At 40.4% G+C, this 18,333-nt stretch overlaps 2 protein-coding genes across 2 annotated transcripts; both read right to left on the bottom strand.

The window, feature by feature from the left end:
* Window positions 1-253: 253 nt before the first annotated feature.
* Window positions 254-5,955, bottom strand: cyp4v2a (cytochrome P450, family 4, subfamily V, member 2a). Its single transcript, XM_076145378.1, has 11 exons — window positions 5,625-5,955; window positions 5,396-5,508; window positions 5,104-5,189; window positions 4,286-4,476; window positions 3,797-3,866; window positions 3,565-3,691; window positions 3,229-3,402; window positions 2,798-2,900; window positions 2,019-2,153; window positions 1,589-1,768; window positions 254-1,165 (listed from the first exon to the last, which is right to left on the bottom strand). The coding sequence occupies exons 1-11, from the start codon at window positions 5,815-5,817 to the stop codon at window positions 996-998; spliced, it is 1,542 nt and encodes a 513-aa protein (XP_076001493.1). The 5' UTR covers window positions 5,818-5,955; the 3' UTR covers window positions 254-995.
* Window positions 5,956-6,374: 419 nt separating this feature from the next.
* Window positions 6,375-11,720, bottom strand: tlr3 (toll-like receptor 3). Its single transcript, XM_076145376.1, is given in 6 exon segments — window positions 6,375-7,248; window positions 7,250-7,394; window positions 7,514-9,366; window positions 9,505-9,696; window positions 10,251-10,721; window positions 11,110-11,720. Coding segments are annotated over 5 exon segments (2,715 nt in total). The 5' UTR covers window positions 10,710-10,721; window positions 11,110-11,720; the 3' UTR covers window positions 6,375-7,182.
* Window positions 11,721-18,333: the final 6,613 nt, after the last annotated feature.

Here is an 18,333-nt window from a genome sequence, read left to right as displayed (position 1 = left end):
TTGATCTTTGTGACCTCAATGGGATTCCGAAAGTGGCTAAGAGGATTCTTTGTTTCATTCTAATCAAACTTTGCTCATTATGATTCCAGCCGCATGAGTTGTGAAGAGGAAGAAGAAAATCAAGTCCCCCCAGACATATTGGACAAGATTCAGGCAGAAAAGGTATCAAACGCTTAATGTGACAATTCATTTGAAACAGATATTTAACACATATATAGGCATAAATGACAATGATGTTAAAATAGGTTAAAACAAGCACAAGCACTTTGTATATCGCTCATATATTGTTTATTTGTTTGGTTGGACAGGTTTAGCATTAAAGCAGAACACTTGGTTATACTTGACTGTAGTCTGGCTACATTTCTGCGGCTCCTTTCAAAACTTTAAGCCAACGATGTATGTTTGAAAAAAGATGAATTTGGCTTTGACTTATTTAAAAGGTGAAATGGTGTCGACAGCTTTCAGAGCTGACATGTGGATGTGTGGCCATTTGGAGGATGGGCCTACCAACATTGTAACCCCTACCAATAAATCTGCCCTCACACACTTGATTAGATCTCAAAACAAGAAAGTAGGCAGAACGGTGTGGATGAAAAATGCACATTCAGCAAACTACATCATTTGACTTGGCCTTGAACTTAGATTCAGACAGATACTCATTCATAGATACACACAGTGCAAGTGCTGTAAAAAAAAAGGACGGCTGTTACAGATCTGTGCAGATGAATAGTTTGACTTGTTTTCACTTAAAAAAGCTGCTTTCAAAATCATGTTCTAAAAGCAAATGATTCTTAATTTGTTGCTGCTGAAGAAGAGTTTGATTTTGGCGCATTGTGATTCTGCTCCTTCCTGAATAGCACCAATTCTCACACAATGATTTGCTTTTGTAATTACGATAACCACTCTTCATTTCCTCACCAACAGATTAGGAAAAGCACTCCAATATTGTAGGAGAAGTCAAATACAGGTGACAAAGATGCCAAGATGTTCCGGCCTTAAGTCTGGGGGCTTCTCTTTTCCAGTTTGATCCAGATTCCTTTCTCTGGCCGGAGGATGATCTCTCCGACTGGCCGCAGCTCTTCACGTTTCTGACACGCTTCAACGCTGAAGTTGCGCAGAATGTTTGCCAGAACCACCTTCTCTTCCATGAGCGCAAAACGCTGGCCTGAAGAGAATTTCACAAGGAGAATTTCAAAACACAGCTTTGTTTTGAACATACACTCACACACACACACACACACACACACACACAGAGGGTGTTATCATCATAATCATTATTTTCTTTTGGATTCTACATTTATTAGGAGATAATGAATAAATAATCCATAAACTAAGTACTGCATCTAAGCATTATAAGCACGGCTCCACTGTAATCAACTGATTTGAAAATGTATAAATGAAGAGACACAGAATAAGTAGAAATTAGTACATTCAAAAATGAAATTGTAATCTGGATGAAGTGTACAACATTTGTACAAGCAACATTCAATAGCTTCACACACAGGAAACAAAGAAACTACAAAAGTAAATCTCCAGTAAACTCCAAATAATAATTAATCATTGCAAAGTGCACCATATCTTTTGTTACCTATGCAGTTGCGTAACCCAGCAGAGAAAGGTATGTACGCATACGGGGGCCTTCCGACGGAATTCTCAGGCAGAAAGCGCTCAGGTCGAAACTCTTCCGGCTCAGGGAAGTAGCGCACGTCCCGGTGCAGAGAGTAGGTGATGATGATGGCATTGGCACCTTTAGGCACCTTGAACCCATCTATGGATTAAAAAAACAACCTGTATAGCTGTTGAGGGGAGAGGGGGCACACACACACACACACACACACTCACATACACCTTCTAAACAGAATCATGACTTTCACAACCTCAGCGTACGTCAACACCAATCATGACACATGAAGGAGACAAATCTGAATGAATGTAGGCTCGCATTTGATCACGCAGCTCCTCGGGGTTCAGAGCAGACGAGTGCATCACGCGTGTGTCACCGCTCATGTGTAACTCACTGATGTGGCAGTCTTCGCCAATGCTGCGGGCAAAGAAGGGCACGGAGGGATACAATCGCAGGGACTCTTTGATCACACACTCCAGGTATTTCAGCTTCTTCAGGTCGTCCATGTTGATCGACCGCTCAGATGCACCTACGCACAGGAAAAGCACATACATATACAAATTGTTGACTTTTCTCTAAATTGTCCCAATTCATAAGAGATAAGAGTTCTACAGTATCCTAGTGTTATGCAAGCTACACACCCAGTGTGTGTGTTGTGTGTAAGAGTCAAATTAATACGTGGCCCATTTGTCAGGAGCATATCTGACAAGTGTTGATAGCGGAACAGATGTTAAAAATCAAGCAAAATGATTTAATAACCACTCAAGTGTGTAATGATAATGAAATGTGTGCTTGCATTAGTTTATAGGACAGAATGAAAGCTTCTGAAGGACAAATGTGGGTCGCTATGTCTCCACTATGATTTGGACTGATGCAAACTTTGCTTAAGTACAGTTACGAGGTCATCTAGGACCTAGATGACCTCGTAACTAGGTGACGTCATGGAAACACACAGGGCCTTTGCAAATCCACACAGCAGAGAAAATAATTCAATTATTCTGTGTGTGTGTTTTGGCAAGGATTTTTATGGCTTAAACTCTCTCTGACTTGTGAAGAACAAATGAGTCCGAACAAAGATGAGTCAAGAGGCCCCGCAGGCAGGAAAACACATGATGTCATGAAAGTGAGAAGCTGGGTGGCGACAGGGCGAGCGAGCGAGCGTGTTGCTGTTACCGAAAACCTCCTGAAGCTCTTGTTGAACTTTGCGGTGCACCTCGGGGTGGGAGCCCAGCAGATGCAGGGCCCAGTTCATAGAAGCTGCTGTGGTGTCATGACCCTGCAAAGACAGGCAATTAAAACACAGTTTAGGCCAAAGTGTGATCATCGTTTAAGTCATACTCTCTCTCTCTCTCTCTCTCTCTCTCTCACATATACACACACACACACACACACACACGCACACTCAGGTGATCAACTGATGTTCTAGTGAAATTGTTAATGATTATTAGGACATCATTTTGTCAAGAAGCAAAGGCAGTGTATATAAACTTTAACAGCTAAAAATCACCAAATAAATAAAAGTTACGAAAAAATAAGCATAAATATGGAATGTGTTACTAATTTTGTGGATCTTCTCCTTTTTTGTCATATTACTCACCACTAACCTCAAACATGAAAGTGTCCACTTCCTCTTGGATATCCTGGTGGCTCATCTTGTTGCCTTCCTCGTCCGTTGTCTTCAGCAGCATGTCCAAGAAGGCCTGTCTCTTCTTTGTGCCTCGGTCAGAGTCGCTGTCTGATTGAGTATGAGAAATGTTCTCGCTTCTTTCCTGTATCACCTGAGTAGAATTAGAGCTAGAATGTATTTTGTATATGTTTCCTAAAGGAGATTGATTCATTTTGTGAATCAGGTAAATGCATTTCACATAATCCAAATGAACACCGGTGCCACACATCATACATCATGACAGATATCTCATGTCTCTGATGTTATCACTCACTTTTTTTGTGAAAGAATGGAGGATCTTCAGCGTCTTATCGTGCTCTCGTCCATCACCAAAGCAGTTGTACATGAAGTTGGGCCAAAACCAGGGTGTCCTCTGTCTGCGGCTGACGATGTCACTCATTCTGAGCACACATCAAACAAATAGTGTCAAATCATGTTTACTTTCTGTGTGGATGACTACAGTATGTACAATCCCAAAAAGTAGAGAGAGGTTTGAAAGAACTCACTTGTACACACTCTGAACGTACGTTGAGTCAGAATTGTTCTGGGCGTAAACCTTTTTTCCCATTGCAGTTTCTTCAAAAAGGATATATTGTTTAGAGTATATTGTGTGTCAGTTGGATTTTCAGATCGTTCCAATCAATATTACATGATAGAGATTTGATAATCGAACATCCAACCATGTATTCGGAGTATTTTTGAGTTATTTCACATTTCTTTCAGAAAGAAAATTCTAAATGTCACATGTGTATTATGTTAAAGCAATGATAAGTGACACACAGACACATGTGTGTGATAAATGGCTCAGTGCCACTCTCTGTAGATAGATTATGGCATTTCATATCTTATCTTAAAGGTATACCATAAGTCACAATGATGTAGGTAAAAGGTGAAAGAATGAATACATGTTGATCAGAGGCAATCTCACCTCTATCCTTTAGGTAAATTGTCAATGCACACACACACACACACACACACACATTCTTTATCCTCACCACAGATAATGTCTAAAGCACAGAGGGTGACGTGGCTGAAGCAGTTGAAGGAGCCTTTGCCTGCCTTCTCCCTCAGCTTCTCCACCAGAATCTCTGCCTGCTCATTCATCACCTCCAAGAAATCTGTCAGGATAGAGAAGTGGAAGGTGGGAGTCAGCATCTTCCTCCTTCGACGCCACTTAAGCCCAGTGCTGATCAAAAAAGGAGGGACACAGGGGAATGAGCCACCAGAGTAAATAATAAATATTGAAGAGAAGTAAATCAGGACAGTGTAACTGTACACGATCAATGAATCTGGAATCATTAAACATTACAGTAAGAACAATGGACCACTCAAAGAATAGATCTGAAGAATTATTGCTCATGTACTTCAAACTACAGATTAAAAACAAAAACCTTCTTAACACCTTGGATAGTAACATTATTATAAAGGAATGGGATAAATGGACAAGTTAAGTGTAATATCTATAGAGAAGATAAACAAGTACTAGTGAAACTTTCAGTGAACTATACACCTGATTGATTCACATGATCACTATATGAATGTTCCACACAGCATGAACCCTGGTGACTATTGAGTCCATGTGCTGCTCTCAAGTGCCTCACTGAGGTCAAACTGTACATTTTACACAGAAACATTTTTTTAATTAAAGAATTTCTAATGTGTTTTGGATGGCAATATCCCTCCAAATTTAAATTTAAGTCATTGACATGAGTACCATTGTCTTGATGTACATTAATAATCCTGACTGTGAAGATTAGCACATATTGTGGCATGGTGTGTAGAATAAAATGAGATCTAAAGTGTGTTTGCATACCTAGTCAGTAGGCCAGTTCCAAGCCAAGGGTGAAGGAAACTGTATACATAAGATTTTTCCATGTGAACGGTGTTATTCAGAATAGTCTAGGAAACATAGAAAACAAATGCGTGTCAACAAATGGCAGTGTAAAGTTTCAAATTATTTTCATCCAACAAAGGTGGTACAAATTTGAAACACAAATGTATTATAATAACCAGAATGTAGTATATAGCTGCTAGGAAATTCAAACTGTTTATGTGGCTTGTAAACTTGTATATCGGATTTCATTAGTCTGGAATAGTTAACATACTTCAACATTTTCAGCGTGAAACAGAATCACAGCAGGGAGTGGACCGATCCAGAGCTTCAGCAGCGGTGCATCACGGAACTCATTAGTATAATCAACAATTTGACAAAAGAACTCTGAAACAGAAAAAGCTAGACTATTATTCCCAAGTTCCCACCAATCAAAATTGTTATTAAATGTGTATTAACCATCCAACAACAAAGCATGCTGATATGTGCAACAGTCTGCTTACCTCCTGCATTGGTTTTGAACTGCAGTGCATTTCCGATGATGGGATATGTTCCTTCTATCTCAGGGATTGGCTTCATCTGAAACCATTTGTGCAAGAAATCCTTCAGCAGTTTGTAGGTGATGTAGGTCAGAGCAGCAATGAAAAAACTCACTCCAACTAAAGACATTGTGTAGGTACTTAGTAAAATTGCCATTTTGCTCTGTGTGTATGTGTGTGCAGGACGAGAGTGTGTATGCACGTGTGTGTTTACTGGTGCCACCTCTCTCTTTAACTGCTACAGGCTCTGACGTCAGATATTTGGTCCAACCCTCCACAGCTGTCACTCAACTGAAAACACACTAGATTAACGTGTAACTATCTGTTTATCAATTTATGAAAATCCTTATCAATATATTTACCTATGTATGGGGATCATCTAAGGCTACAATTTCACAAATATATGTAAAAGGACATTTGGTACACGTGTTATCAAGCTGTTCAATGATTTACCGAATGGCCCTGACAGAGACCTTTATACCTCTTGGACTCTTTGCTTGGATTTCTGCAAATATCATTTCTTGTCATGTTGTGTTGTTGATGAATGGAGTGAAACTTCACTCTTTATGTGGAGCTGCTGTGACCTACAAAATTGTTTATCATGAACAATAACTTTAAATCCAACATTAAGAAGATGTAGTGAATGGCCTATCAGACTCTGCCTTGTTTCATTAATGTGATGTAATGATGAATCACTCATTACGCTGCAACAAAAACAGTTCATACATTTATTTTCTATTATGTTTTATTTATGTTGCAATATTAGTGATGACACAATTGACCAGCAATACCAATCCTAGTAGGATTTCAATTTGTGGTATCCATTTCAGTTGTTCTCACTCTCACTATCCCCATATCCTGTTGTTGCGGGCCAGCCAATATTGACACACACACTCACACACACACCTATACACGTCCCATAAATGTGAAAAGATTAAAGGGCAATGTCATCATAGCCTAATTTCCTGGAGAGGCCAATGTTCTCCTTAGTTATTCTTTATTTCAGATAAAGTAATAACAAATTGCTCTTTGGTATCAAAAATATAAATTATTTGCAATCATCTTCAAATGGCAAAGCTTATTACAATGTCCTGTGTGTGAATGTCATAAGGATCTAGTGAACAATGGACATGTTATATTATATAACTTAACAGCATTAGTTTTAGAATCCTTACAAATACAAAAAATACAAATGTCCAAAAGTAAAGGTGCACAAATGTGGTAGTTCATTCTTACAGCCACTAGATGTCGCGTTAGCATAAGAGCATTTCTGCTTAAATCAGTAGGAGTGAACACAGTTTGATACTAATTACTAAGTACTGCATATTAGTGCTTAATTGTCAGTGGTAAAATGCTGCTTTCAACTACATTTTAGCCATAACACCATACTATATATCTAGTATATTATCATCATGTTATGTCAAACAACTTATGTGTATAACAATAGACATTGTATATCAATGTTTACACTGTAAAGGTAGTTCAATGATAAGGGAATACGGTCACTCCTGCAAATGATTAGTCATGCCAAGTGCAATGAGGAGTTTCTGGCGAAATGCAGGTACTCTCTCTCTCTGAACAGGCCAGTGGAGGATACAGCAAGGACGCAGCATGCCTCTGCGAAGGAAGAGCGAGCGAGATAACTTGTAGTCATGCACATCCTGCAGGAAGACCAAAACCACAGAGTCCCTGCTGGCTTCAATAACCTGGTGAAGGGCATGATGGGCTAAAAATCTGGAGAGGAAAGATGAGGAGTGAAAGTGTATTCCAATACCCATACAGCCCTGATAAGTATACTGCACGTCATCAATGTTTTACATGAATATAATCAATGAAAGAATGTACGTAATTACCGTCCACACCAGGGATCAATGAGAAGTCGTTCAGTGACCACAAACAGGATTTTTCTGGAGTTTCTCATATTATTCACAATGGACTGGAGCTGTGGCACGCCAGGGACAGCATCCCGATCCTCCAGACAAAACTTGCAGTTGTCATTCTCCAGAGGAACCATCCTTCTCTCTACCCAGTTGAAATCTTCCTCTGCATGTATGATATAAGCATCATACTGATATTGTCTGCCCTCTTCAACGTTAGCATCACTAAAACCTAATGTGCGTTTGATGAGAATGTTCCAATAAAACTGAATCCTCCAACCATGGAACCTTAACAGAAGTGCAGTTGCCATTAGGATCATAACAGCTGTGCTGCTCACTATATAAAGAGCCTGAAATGGGGTCATATCTTTGCAAGAGAGTGTGTCAAAGTCCATGACAGAGCGGTTGAAGTAAAGAAGTGGAGTGTTGCACATATACTGCTGCCTGAGACCGGGAACAGAGGTATTTGTACTATTCAGCCATGTCACAAACCAAAAGATGCTCTCACAGGTACAGTCAAATGGGTTTCTGTCCATTGTCAGAAGGCTGAGGTTGCTCATGGGATTCATGAACACTTCTGGCCTCACAGCTGTGATCAGGTTCTTCTGTAAACGTAAAACCCGCAGTGAGTGCAGATCATCAAAAGCTGGTTCCTTCAGACGGTTTAGGAGATTGTTGCCGAGGTTTAATTCCGTGAGGTTATTCAGTCCTCTCATTGCCTCCACTGGGATCTCATCCAGCCCATTGTAGTCCAATTCCAGACTCATTAAGTTTGGAGCCCCTGTGAGAAACAACACTGGCCCACCTAGGTTGGCACTCTTCCACACCCGGGCTAAGTTATTGTGTTGGAGCTTCAGGACCTGCAGGTTGACAAGTCCATGTAACATGCCTTCCCTAATGTTAGCCACATTGTTGTTACTGAGGTCTAGGTGGGTGAGCTTGGACAGGGGCCTGAATGGAGAGAGTTCTAAATCTAAGCTGGTGGATGTCAGGCTTTTTCCCAGTGTTAGAACCTTAAGACTGGGCACATGCATGAAGGATTTGGAACTTAGCTTGATTGTCTGGTGATTATTGTACAGGTGGATCTCTTGTATATGATCCAGGCCTTCAAACTCTTGTCCGGTTAGAGTTTGCTTGATGAAATTAAAATCTAGACAAAGAACAGTGAGGTTCCGTACAGCAGCGAAGGCTCCAGGGCCAATCTGTTTTATGTCTGTTCCTGTCAGATTAAGATGCCTGAGAGGCGACATCGCCAGTGAGGCAAAGGTTTTGCTAGTGATGCTTTGGAACGACGGGTAAGCGCTCCAGCTTATGTCAAGCTCACGCAGACTTGTCAAGCCTGTAAAGGTGTGCTCTGTGATGTCACGAACTAAAGTCCTCTGTAGTACTAAGCTCTCCAGCGCACTTAAAGGTTGGAAAGAGAAATCGTCGATAATGGGGGTGGAGGAGGTCCGACCTTTCACCATGGCTCTTCTCAGGTTGAGCATTTTCAAACTGCTGAGCCCTTTAAACGTAGCCTTGAACACATGTTTGATGTTGTTTTCTTCCAGGATTAGAATCTCCAGTCGAGACAGCCAGTGAAATGAACCATCTTCAATTTTACCCATGCCATTACCGGATAGATCCAGAGAGGTTAGATTTGTTGTCTCCAGTCCTCTAAAGGTCGTATTTGTTAGTGTAACGATGTTGGTCCTGTGAAGAGACAGGCCATTAATGGCTGTCACTGACAACTCTGAGCAGAGTTCGGAGGTGACCACAGTGCCCAGATTGCTCCCGTCCATGATTACAGTGTGTATGGTGGAAATGGATTGGAAGCAACCGTGCTCAAACTGCAGAAAAAAAACACAACAGGACAAATGATGGAACTGAAAGAGGAAACAAAACATGCAACTGAAAGAGAGCGGGAGCTACACTAACCCGAAAGTGACCAAAAGGTCTTATTTCTCATTTCTTGGTAAGTTTCTCACCGTTTTTAGAGGCACAGACGACAGGTTGAGGATTTGTAGAGATGAATTTTTAAGACAGTAAAAGTCCTCTTTCTTCAGAGTTGAGATGGCATTAAATGCCAGGCTGAGGGTCAGCAGGTCAGGCAGCTGCAGCAGAGAGCCCAGCTTGGCTGACCTCAGACTGTTTTGGGATATATCCAGAAAATTCAGCCGCTGTAAATTATGAACAGAGCAAAACAATTTGAGAAATATAATGCCAGATAAAAACATTTCAAACAGGACATCACTTTCAACAATTTCATTTACACAAATTCCATACACACACATTTCACAAATCTCTTTAGGCCTGCAAATACAGATTAATATTAATCAGCTAATGTTTCCATTAATAATTGGATGACATCTGTTTTCGTTCATTTCATCCGTTTTAAAATATATAAAATGCAAAATGCAAACAGATAATGTCCTGGATTTACCTGATAAATGTGTGATATGTGTTTAATCTAAATAAGTGTTTATTTTCTGCCTATAGATTTATAAATTAATCATTTCTACAGGACACCAACTATAGTTTTCGTAGCGGAACAGTAGTGAGATTTATCATCGCTTCCAGGAGACAATACAGGACAAAGACTGTATAGAATCTGCTTGGATATAGACAAAACCATTATGTACAATGCTGTTTATTAAAAAATCATTATTATCATTCTCATGAGCTTGTCTCTTCAGCTGTAAATGATGCATGGGTATATTACAAATAGCCGTACCTGTAGGCCAGAGAAGGGCTCCCCCTGTAACTTCACCCTGTTACTCGCCATGTTCAGTCGTATTAGAGAAGTACAGTGGCTCAGATCCTTTTCTGTCAGCAAATGCACCTGATTGTGTTCGACATTCAGTGTCTGCAGCAGAGCCAGAGTCTGACACAAACCCTTGTCAAGCGTTTTGATGCTGTTGTAGCCCACGTTAAGATGAATGAGCCCTGGGTACAGAGTCAGCGAGGCAGGAGGAAGCTCAACCAACATGTTGTGGGAGACATCCAGGCTGGTGATATTCCTGGGAAGGGTTGCAGGGATCGCCCTCAGCATGAGGCGGCTGCAGTCTGCTCGGCCATCCTTAACCTGGCAAGCCGTCTTCTTCTGGAAGGTTTCACAATGGCATGGCCGCATGATGGCATCACACAACATGATGACCCAGAGCAGGAGTGAGAATCCAGGAGGAGGACACATCACTGCAAAGACCTTATAATAGATTTTTTTTTAAATCAAACAAGGCCCAGTTAATAACTAAACAAACACTGTCGGCGTACTTGTTACTACGTGTTTCTGCCTGGATGACTGAGATGAACTTTCACAGCAAAAACCCTGCTTACAGTTCCTACGAATCAAACTATCTTCCATGCGGCATTTTCACGATGTAGGAATAACAGTTACAATAGAAAACATTTAGTTTCAATACACTATAAAATTTCATTTTCCTGAAACATGTCAACACAGCTATTTTGATTGTCAAAGCGCAAATATTTTGACAGTCAAAACGCTATGACAGTCTTTCATTCGTTTACACAACTACTATTAAGACAGTCAAAACGCGTATATTTATTATTTAAGATACTTGTAGAGTTCTTACCAGACTTCTCCTGTGCGTGATTATGTGTTGATGTCTAAGCAGGTTTGGCACACACGCACACACTCGAACCACAACGGCTGCAACGAAAACGAGGAAGTGAGAGACGGGCAGCCAAGTTTCATTTCCCGCCCGGAGTGAAGGGTCGCTGCACAAGACTTAACACTTTTATACAAATTGTAAGCACTTTATCAAGTACAGTACTCAAGAGGTGTCGAGTGGCGCAGGAACGTCTCTACTTTGAAAATAAACGTCCCGGGAAAAAGCTGCATTCAAGATCAGCATGCTTGGTTTTTTAACCATCTCACGACAATCCGGCTTGGGCGCTGTTTTGTCATGGCTCGGTGTTCAGACTGGTAAATGCGGGTAATAACAACACGCCCTGAAATGCCACGTAAGGGGAAGAAATAAGGAGGACAAATAAAGATCTGCTGAAGAGGATTGCCGTAAATTAACGAATAAACACGCAAGATTGTTTCAGTTGCGTTACTACAGGCTTCAAGTTCAAAGCTGCTTAGCTCGAAGTAAAGTATCGAACACTGCCTCTGAAAACACTGCAAAGAAGGTTAAATAAACCTTAACTTACTCAATGCAGACAACCTCCACCTTAGTAACAAACTTTCACAGCTGCTAAGTATTCAGTGTATATGCGTAGATAAATTATGGAGGTTGCTGAGGGGTACTGCAATTCATACATGGCAAAGAGATGAAGTTGTCTCCTCTAGTGGTGCGTTAAATGACCACTAGGGGGCATTAAAACGTTATTTATTGTGGCACCAGCAACATTTTAGGCCAATATAGCTTAACATTTTATTTGTGTTAATGTGGGTAAATATAAACGTTTTAATTCAGTAAGACTTTGTGGAGAAGTTGCTCTGTACAAATAGTTCTCTAACCCAAGGCCAGAGTTGGACCCTAAATGACTTTAAATGACAAAAGTATTTTACGGCCATTCTCAATGATACCATGTATTCAACTGTGGAGGCGCACTGTATTTATATAGAATGTGTCATTAGGTGTACCTAATAAAACAAGGCGTTGTTATTGTGTGAACAAATCTAAGACGAGATTTGTGGCAAATTCAGCACAGTAAACTTGTTTTTCACAGCTGGCTGAGGCTTAAATTGAGTGTTGGGCTTTCTCACTGAATGGATTTTTCTTTCTGAGGTGCAGAAGAGGCTGTTTCATCTTCACCTCTGTTTTGCTCCTTTCAGAGGCCAAAAGCACAACTGCCCCATTTATTATTGTAATGAAGCAACATGGCTTAGTCCTTCCAATGAAGTTACAAGTACAGAATAAGATGAAGCATAGGGCCATATGTGGGTGTTTACATGTTATCAAGTAGCCAAATGAGATTTTGATCAGTGCTTTTGAATATACAGGAACAGTGCCGGCTTTATTGTTTTCACTAGCTTGACTCACTCAGTGAGTCAGAGCTCTCAAACTCATAAACTCTGACTTTGCAAAAAAAAAGTATTGACAGACATTCAAGGCTGTCTGAGCATAGATGTGATTCATTCAGTTGATAAATTTGGTCATGTTTAATGTAACATATTTTTTATGTACATACTTTCATTTCAAAATGATTATGTTCCTTTGATACGGCCAACAGCTGCTGAAAGAATAAACAAGACTGCATCGTGGTCATAATAGAAGTACCTTCTATGGTAAAATTCTATTTTACTTTGACCATGATAAATAATTCAACATCCGAAATCTCTTTATGAAGGAGTAGATAGTAATGTTACAGTCCCAACAGCAATGTATATTAAGATAGACACTCGGCCAACTTCATTTGAAAAGGTCAATGGAAATGGCAAAGCAGAAGTGAGTCCCTACCCACACAGTGGATCAAGTAATGCCTGAATTTCTGAAAATGTCACATCTCTCATCATAGCCTACTGTTTTCCATGGTCTTTTCTATTTAAGTGAGTTGAACTTCACATAGAACACATTTTTTCTTGATTGCATTTCAGAGACAGAATATTACTTGCTGCAATATCTTTCATGTCTTTTCAAATCTTTTATCTTGTCATATCCATTAGCCCTCTGAACCGCACTGTGTAATTAGCTTGACCTCAGCTTTCATGGGTCAGAAAACACAAGTCACAACATTCCTTAGAACGCCATTCACCCAAACCATTACTGACAAGTTTCAAAGTTGGGCTGCGTCAGGGCGCTGTTAAAATCAACTATTCATGCCACTGAAATCCTCAAAGAACTTTGGTTCAATAACTGCCAAGCAGCCTTGGAGAAATCGCCAGATTTATTCTAACTTTGAACTTGTGCAATCATGTTTTCAAGTGAAACATGTGCATTAAGGTGATGTTCTGTATGGACACTGGTATTTCAGAAATTGTCTAACATGTGCCCAATTTGCTCAACCTCTGTATTAAATGTTTTATTCAAGAAGTGGTAACTTGCTTTGCTGAAGAATTTAATGCACTAACTCTGTTCCAGACACCAGGACCTCTTTCCCTCTATTTACATCTGTATATGCTTGCACAGTAGATTGCCCATGTGGAGATATTAAAGTCAGTGTCCTTATAATATAATTTACTAACCTTTTATTGACCTTTTGGATTACTGACTGTGCCTTTATGGAGGGAAGAGACTGACCTTTTGTTGACCTTTCATCGCCATGTGTTTACTAACTGGATTAATACAAAGACTTAAAGCAATTCTGTTTCAAGGCCATGTTGGGGTTTTTCTAAAGTCATGATACAAAAATACTGTGTAAACGGGATGTTTCTCCAATATCACACACATACAAAACACCTTTTCCCCTTTACCTTTGTATCCATTCTCTGATTACCGCTGCAGGTCCTTCCTGGGCTAGACCAGACCACCTGATTGGTTTAGCCCAATGCTAAGCCAAGGCAGCTTACACGGCTTTGTGCCAATTGTCGAATTGCTGATTGAACAACTGTAAACTGATTGAAGAGCCAATGTGTTTAGCAGTGGGGCAGAGGTCAGCACAGCAGAAAAACAGAGATATGAGTTTTTGCAGGATATAAAATAGACAAGAAGGGCATGTGGGGATAGAAAGAGTGATGATGATCAGAGCAAATTGCGCAGCAGGGAATTGCACCATTCTGCTGTGACAATGGCTAAATCATGGGTTGCACTGTCAACGACTCAGGGGGGAGGAGGGTAGCAGAGACATGAAAGCTGACAGGAATCCGGTACAGATTCCCAAATCAGACACAACTTTGCACTGAAAGAAGGGATTAAGTGCAAGAAAAACACCTATCTTGGACACTGCCTACATGTTTCACGTACACTGAGAGTGGCTTGTGCATGACATGCGTACGTGTGATGGAGTGCATTCATGCAGAAGGGATAAATGAGGGGTGGCTGCTCCATCAATGGGAGTGTGTGCCACATTCCCCCTCTCAACGGCTTTGGTAAATCTCCTCTCCCTCATTTGCAGATTGAATCCTCTGGTGTGTTGGAATGTCTCAAATTTAAAGGTGAGTTTCTCCTCCAGGCTTTTAATATAGCGATGTTAACCTGCAATATAACTTCAACATGTTCATTAAGGTTCCCTTGCGAGCTGTGAACACTACAGTGATTGTGTGCTTGTATATTTACACCCTTAACTTCTGAATGTGTGACACGTTAAGGGTTAAAACTTAAGCATGAGGAAAAGCAGCAGAGCAGTGAAAATTGAAGACATTGTTCACTTGGCGTTGCACTGATTGTCGAAGAGTGTATGAAGGGTGACTGCAGATGAAACCGGGAGAAGCGGCTCTGTGGCACGGGCTGGGGACTTGGAGAGTAGATAATGTGCAGACAGAGGTGTGGAGGAAGGAAAAGGGGAGTGGCAGGCAGCAGTAGCAATGTTGGAGCATGTTTTTCTCTGGCCTCTGCAGAAAAAAAGACACTGCAGTATATCTCCCCCTCCCCAGGTTGCTGACCAATGATGTTTAGAGGTCAGCCTCCGAGCATTGATGACACCGGTGTCAGCTGTGGGGCTCTAACATGCAGCGTGTGTAACAACACAGCAGTTGTTACACTGCAAACGACAGGAGAGGCATTTAATCAAGATGGATAAAAAGCAATATAAATTGTATTTGTTTATTACAGCCACATGCAGGAAATGATACAGAGAAGCTCAGTGAGCTTCTTCATTAGTCTGTGTCCTTCATGAAGGACACAAATACACTCTACACACAGATCACATGTGACAGCTTTATTAGATACGGGAGAATGGGTCATTGATGCTATTTCATTCCTGATGAAGATGTAGAGAATCGTATCACTGCCTCTGAAAAATGGAACCCATATGACAAAGACAGGCTCGTTCTGGTTCTGATATGGAGATTTTTTGCTTATCATGAACAAAAACATACAGTGTCAGCTACAACTGTTGAAATGCAGAGATGCATAGTCACTGCAATTTTTTTTATTGTTTCAGATTAGCTGATAGTATGTGCTTCTCATCACAGGCTAGTGCTCAGTAAGTGCTGACTCAGGTGTCTTCTCACTATAAGTGGTCCCCAGGGGTGACAGGATATCAATACTGAACTGGAATCTGCAACATGGACCCAGTACTGTACTGTTAACTCTGCACTGCAGCTCAGTCAGATGCAATAAGAGAGAGAGACTTGAACTTGGTGTGTACTGATTGTACTGATGGATATGTGTGCAATACAGTACTGAGTATGTGAATACATACATACTGCAACATGAAGGATTATTTAAATAAAATTGTGTACTTACATCGTGCTTCACACACTCTGCTTTGATTACTTCCTCTTTCCTAGCCCAAACGTAATGCATGAAGACGAGGAGAGATTTGTGCTGGCACCTAGAGCTTAGTCTCAAGCCAGGAACTGCCAACGGTCTGTGATGATAAGCAGATGGGGCTTAATATCTGTTTGAGTAAAGGCATATGGCCTGTTGGAGTGTTACTGAAGGTGTTTGGTGGTATCTGTAAAATACATATTGAAATAATAAACTCTATGCCAGCAGTTTCAATCAAATCAATCAACTGAAGTGCTCCTGTTCACATTGTCATCTGTCATCAATGTTGTGGCGTCTCTATTTTATTGTCAAACATCGTTGCTTGTGTTTTCACACAGTATTCACATCTCATATGTGCGTTGCTTTGGATAAAAGCATCTGCTAAATGACCAAATGTAATGTAAATGTGTAACACAGCATGGTATCTCCAAACCAATTTCCCATGTTCCCATCTAAGTAGTGAGTTTTTGACATTTTTGCAGCAAAGATAGACAAAACATTTTCTTGAGACATTTCCCTCCCTTATCTTCACTTCGGTAATTTGCAGTAATTTGTTGTGATTGAGATCTTTTGATGGAGCAGAGCCGCACTATTGCCAAAGAAGGAAGTGGCAGATACAGGGTTCACATTCCTCTTTCCAAAATATTTGAGCCTGAACAGAGTGCTTCACCCCAAAGAGCCATTTAGTGCATCTGGTGTAATTCCAATTCCTCGTACGTGTTACAACACTGTTTACTGGAAATGATTCTTTAATCAGGTTTTCTGAAAACAAAGGCAACGCAATGTGAGGTCCAAATCGCATTAACAGTTTGCTATGTTGCTGCTCATGCAATGAAGAAGGAACAAGTAAAATGCAATAAAGTGTGATATTTATTAAAAAAAATTCCAATTCTGAGACATGTGTGAGAGGAAAGTATGACGTTCGCCTGGTTTGATTGACCGATGAGCCTCATCAGCACTACATTCTGTCTGTGACTCTCTCTGCACTGGCAGTCCTTAGTTTGTTTATTCATTCATTCATTCATTCATTTGTTATGGTTGTTTCCATTTGGACACTCTGTTTGTTTGTTTTTTGTTGTTTTGTCTTTTGTGTTTCAGTGGTATGAAATAAAAGCTCTCATATCTCATTTCAGAACTATGTCACCTTATGTCAGAAAGGTCAGCATGTTTGTGAGAAGAGACCACTCCAAACTGTGCGCACAATACTGCACCATGTAATACTCTCTGTGTTAGCTGCCTCCTGTTGGCTGTTAATAAATGGCTCTGCTCTCCACTCTAGCAATGCAGATTTGATAGGATTAATTGACCCATTACTTAATTACTGCCCCAAGAAATAGCTACAAATCTATGAGGGGGATTTAAAGGTTTAATAATAAATCCAAAAGACAATTGTGAAGCAGATTTTTTCATAAACACTTTCCACCACCAAGTACAGACAGGAAATCACTGTTATACAGCTGATTCTGCCAGTGTTGTCTAAGGCTGCTCCAGCTGGTTTGCCTGTTCGTCATGTTACCATATGGCGCCTAAGTATTCAATAATCATTGTATGTATGAGTGTATGTGTGCATGAAAAGATGAACAAAAGTTTATCTTGTTAATGCATTGAAGTAGGATATGTTCTTTAATTTTCTTTTTAATTTTTCTTTACCAGCAATTTTACCTTGTTGATAAAGACGACATGCAATTACCTTTGAGCTACACACAACGGTAGCATATTTGAGACTGTGCACACTTTCAATAATCAGCAAACACATGTCAGCAGTGAATGTATGAATGTGTGCTCCCTTATGAAAAACATGAGAAGAAGTGACAGCATGTGAATACGCCAACTGGCACATCCACTAGGGCGTCATGTTCTGTTGGAGGTGTTCTTGCACTGTCACATTACTTTTCATTGTTCTCTTCATATCATTTGCATTGATAACATCAGGATAATGTCTCATCTGACTTCCTCATTGTCCATTTTTGGCCTTTTCCATAACCTTCTCTTCTACTATTCATGTTCTTCGGGCATTTTGTGGTGTGTATTTTATGTTGGCGTTGTCTCATCTTCCCTGCTGAAGTCTATCACACCTCTTCTGGCAGACATTACATCACTATGCACCATTTCATCAGCCGCAACACCACTTATCAGTCCACTTAGCAGCCGTAGGCCTGCGTTACCAACAAGCCAACAGCGTTAATGTGGAGTGTGGTGTAATATTAGATTTATTTATCAGAGAGACTGTTATCAGTAATTCTGTTTGGAAGACGCACATGGGAAACATGATGAAGTGGTTTGTTGCATAAGGAGCATGGGCAGTTCTGCTTTCTCTTCATGCCCTGATAAGGAAAAGAAAAGAGGTGTGTAAGCTTGTGAACTCCAAGAGTGCGATTTGATGTTCCAATAGAATGGCGATGGTGATGAATAATGTGTAACAGTGGCACAATGGTTACAGTATTGTTGTGATTCACTTACAACAATGACATTGTTATA

This window comes from Genypterus blacodes, unplaced genomic scaffold (assembly GCF_046128005.1).
Source record: "Genypterus blacodes isolate CSIRO-AG114 ecotype Tasmania unplaced genomic scaffold, CSIRO-AGI_Gbla_v1 ptg000030l_1, whole genome shotgun sequence".
In the NCBI taxonomy this organism is placed as follows: domain Eukaryota; kingdom Metazoa; phylum Chordata; class Actinopteri; order Ophidiiformes; family Ophidiidae; genus Genypterus; species Genypterus blacodes.
The sequence above is the reverse complement of the archived record's forward strand: the minus strand, read 5'-3'. Positions and strand labels throughout refer to the sequence as shown.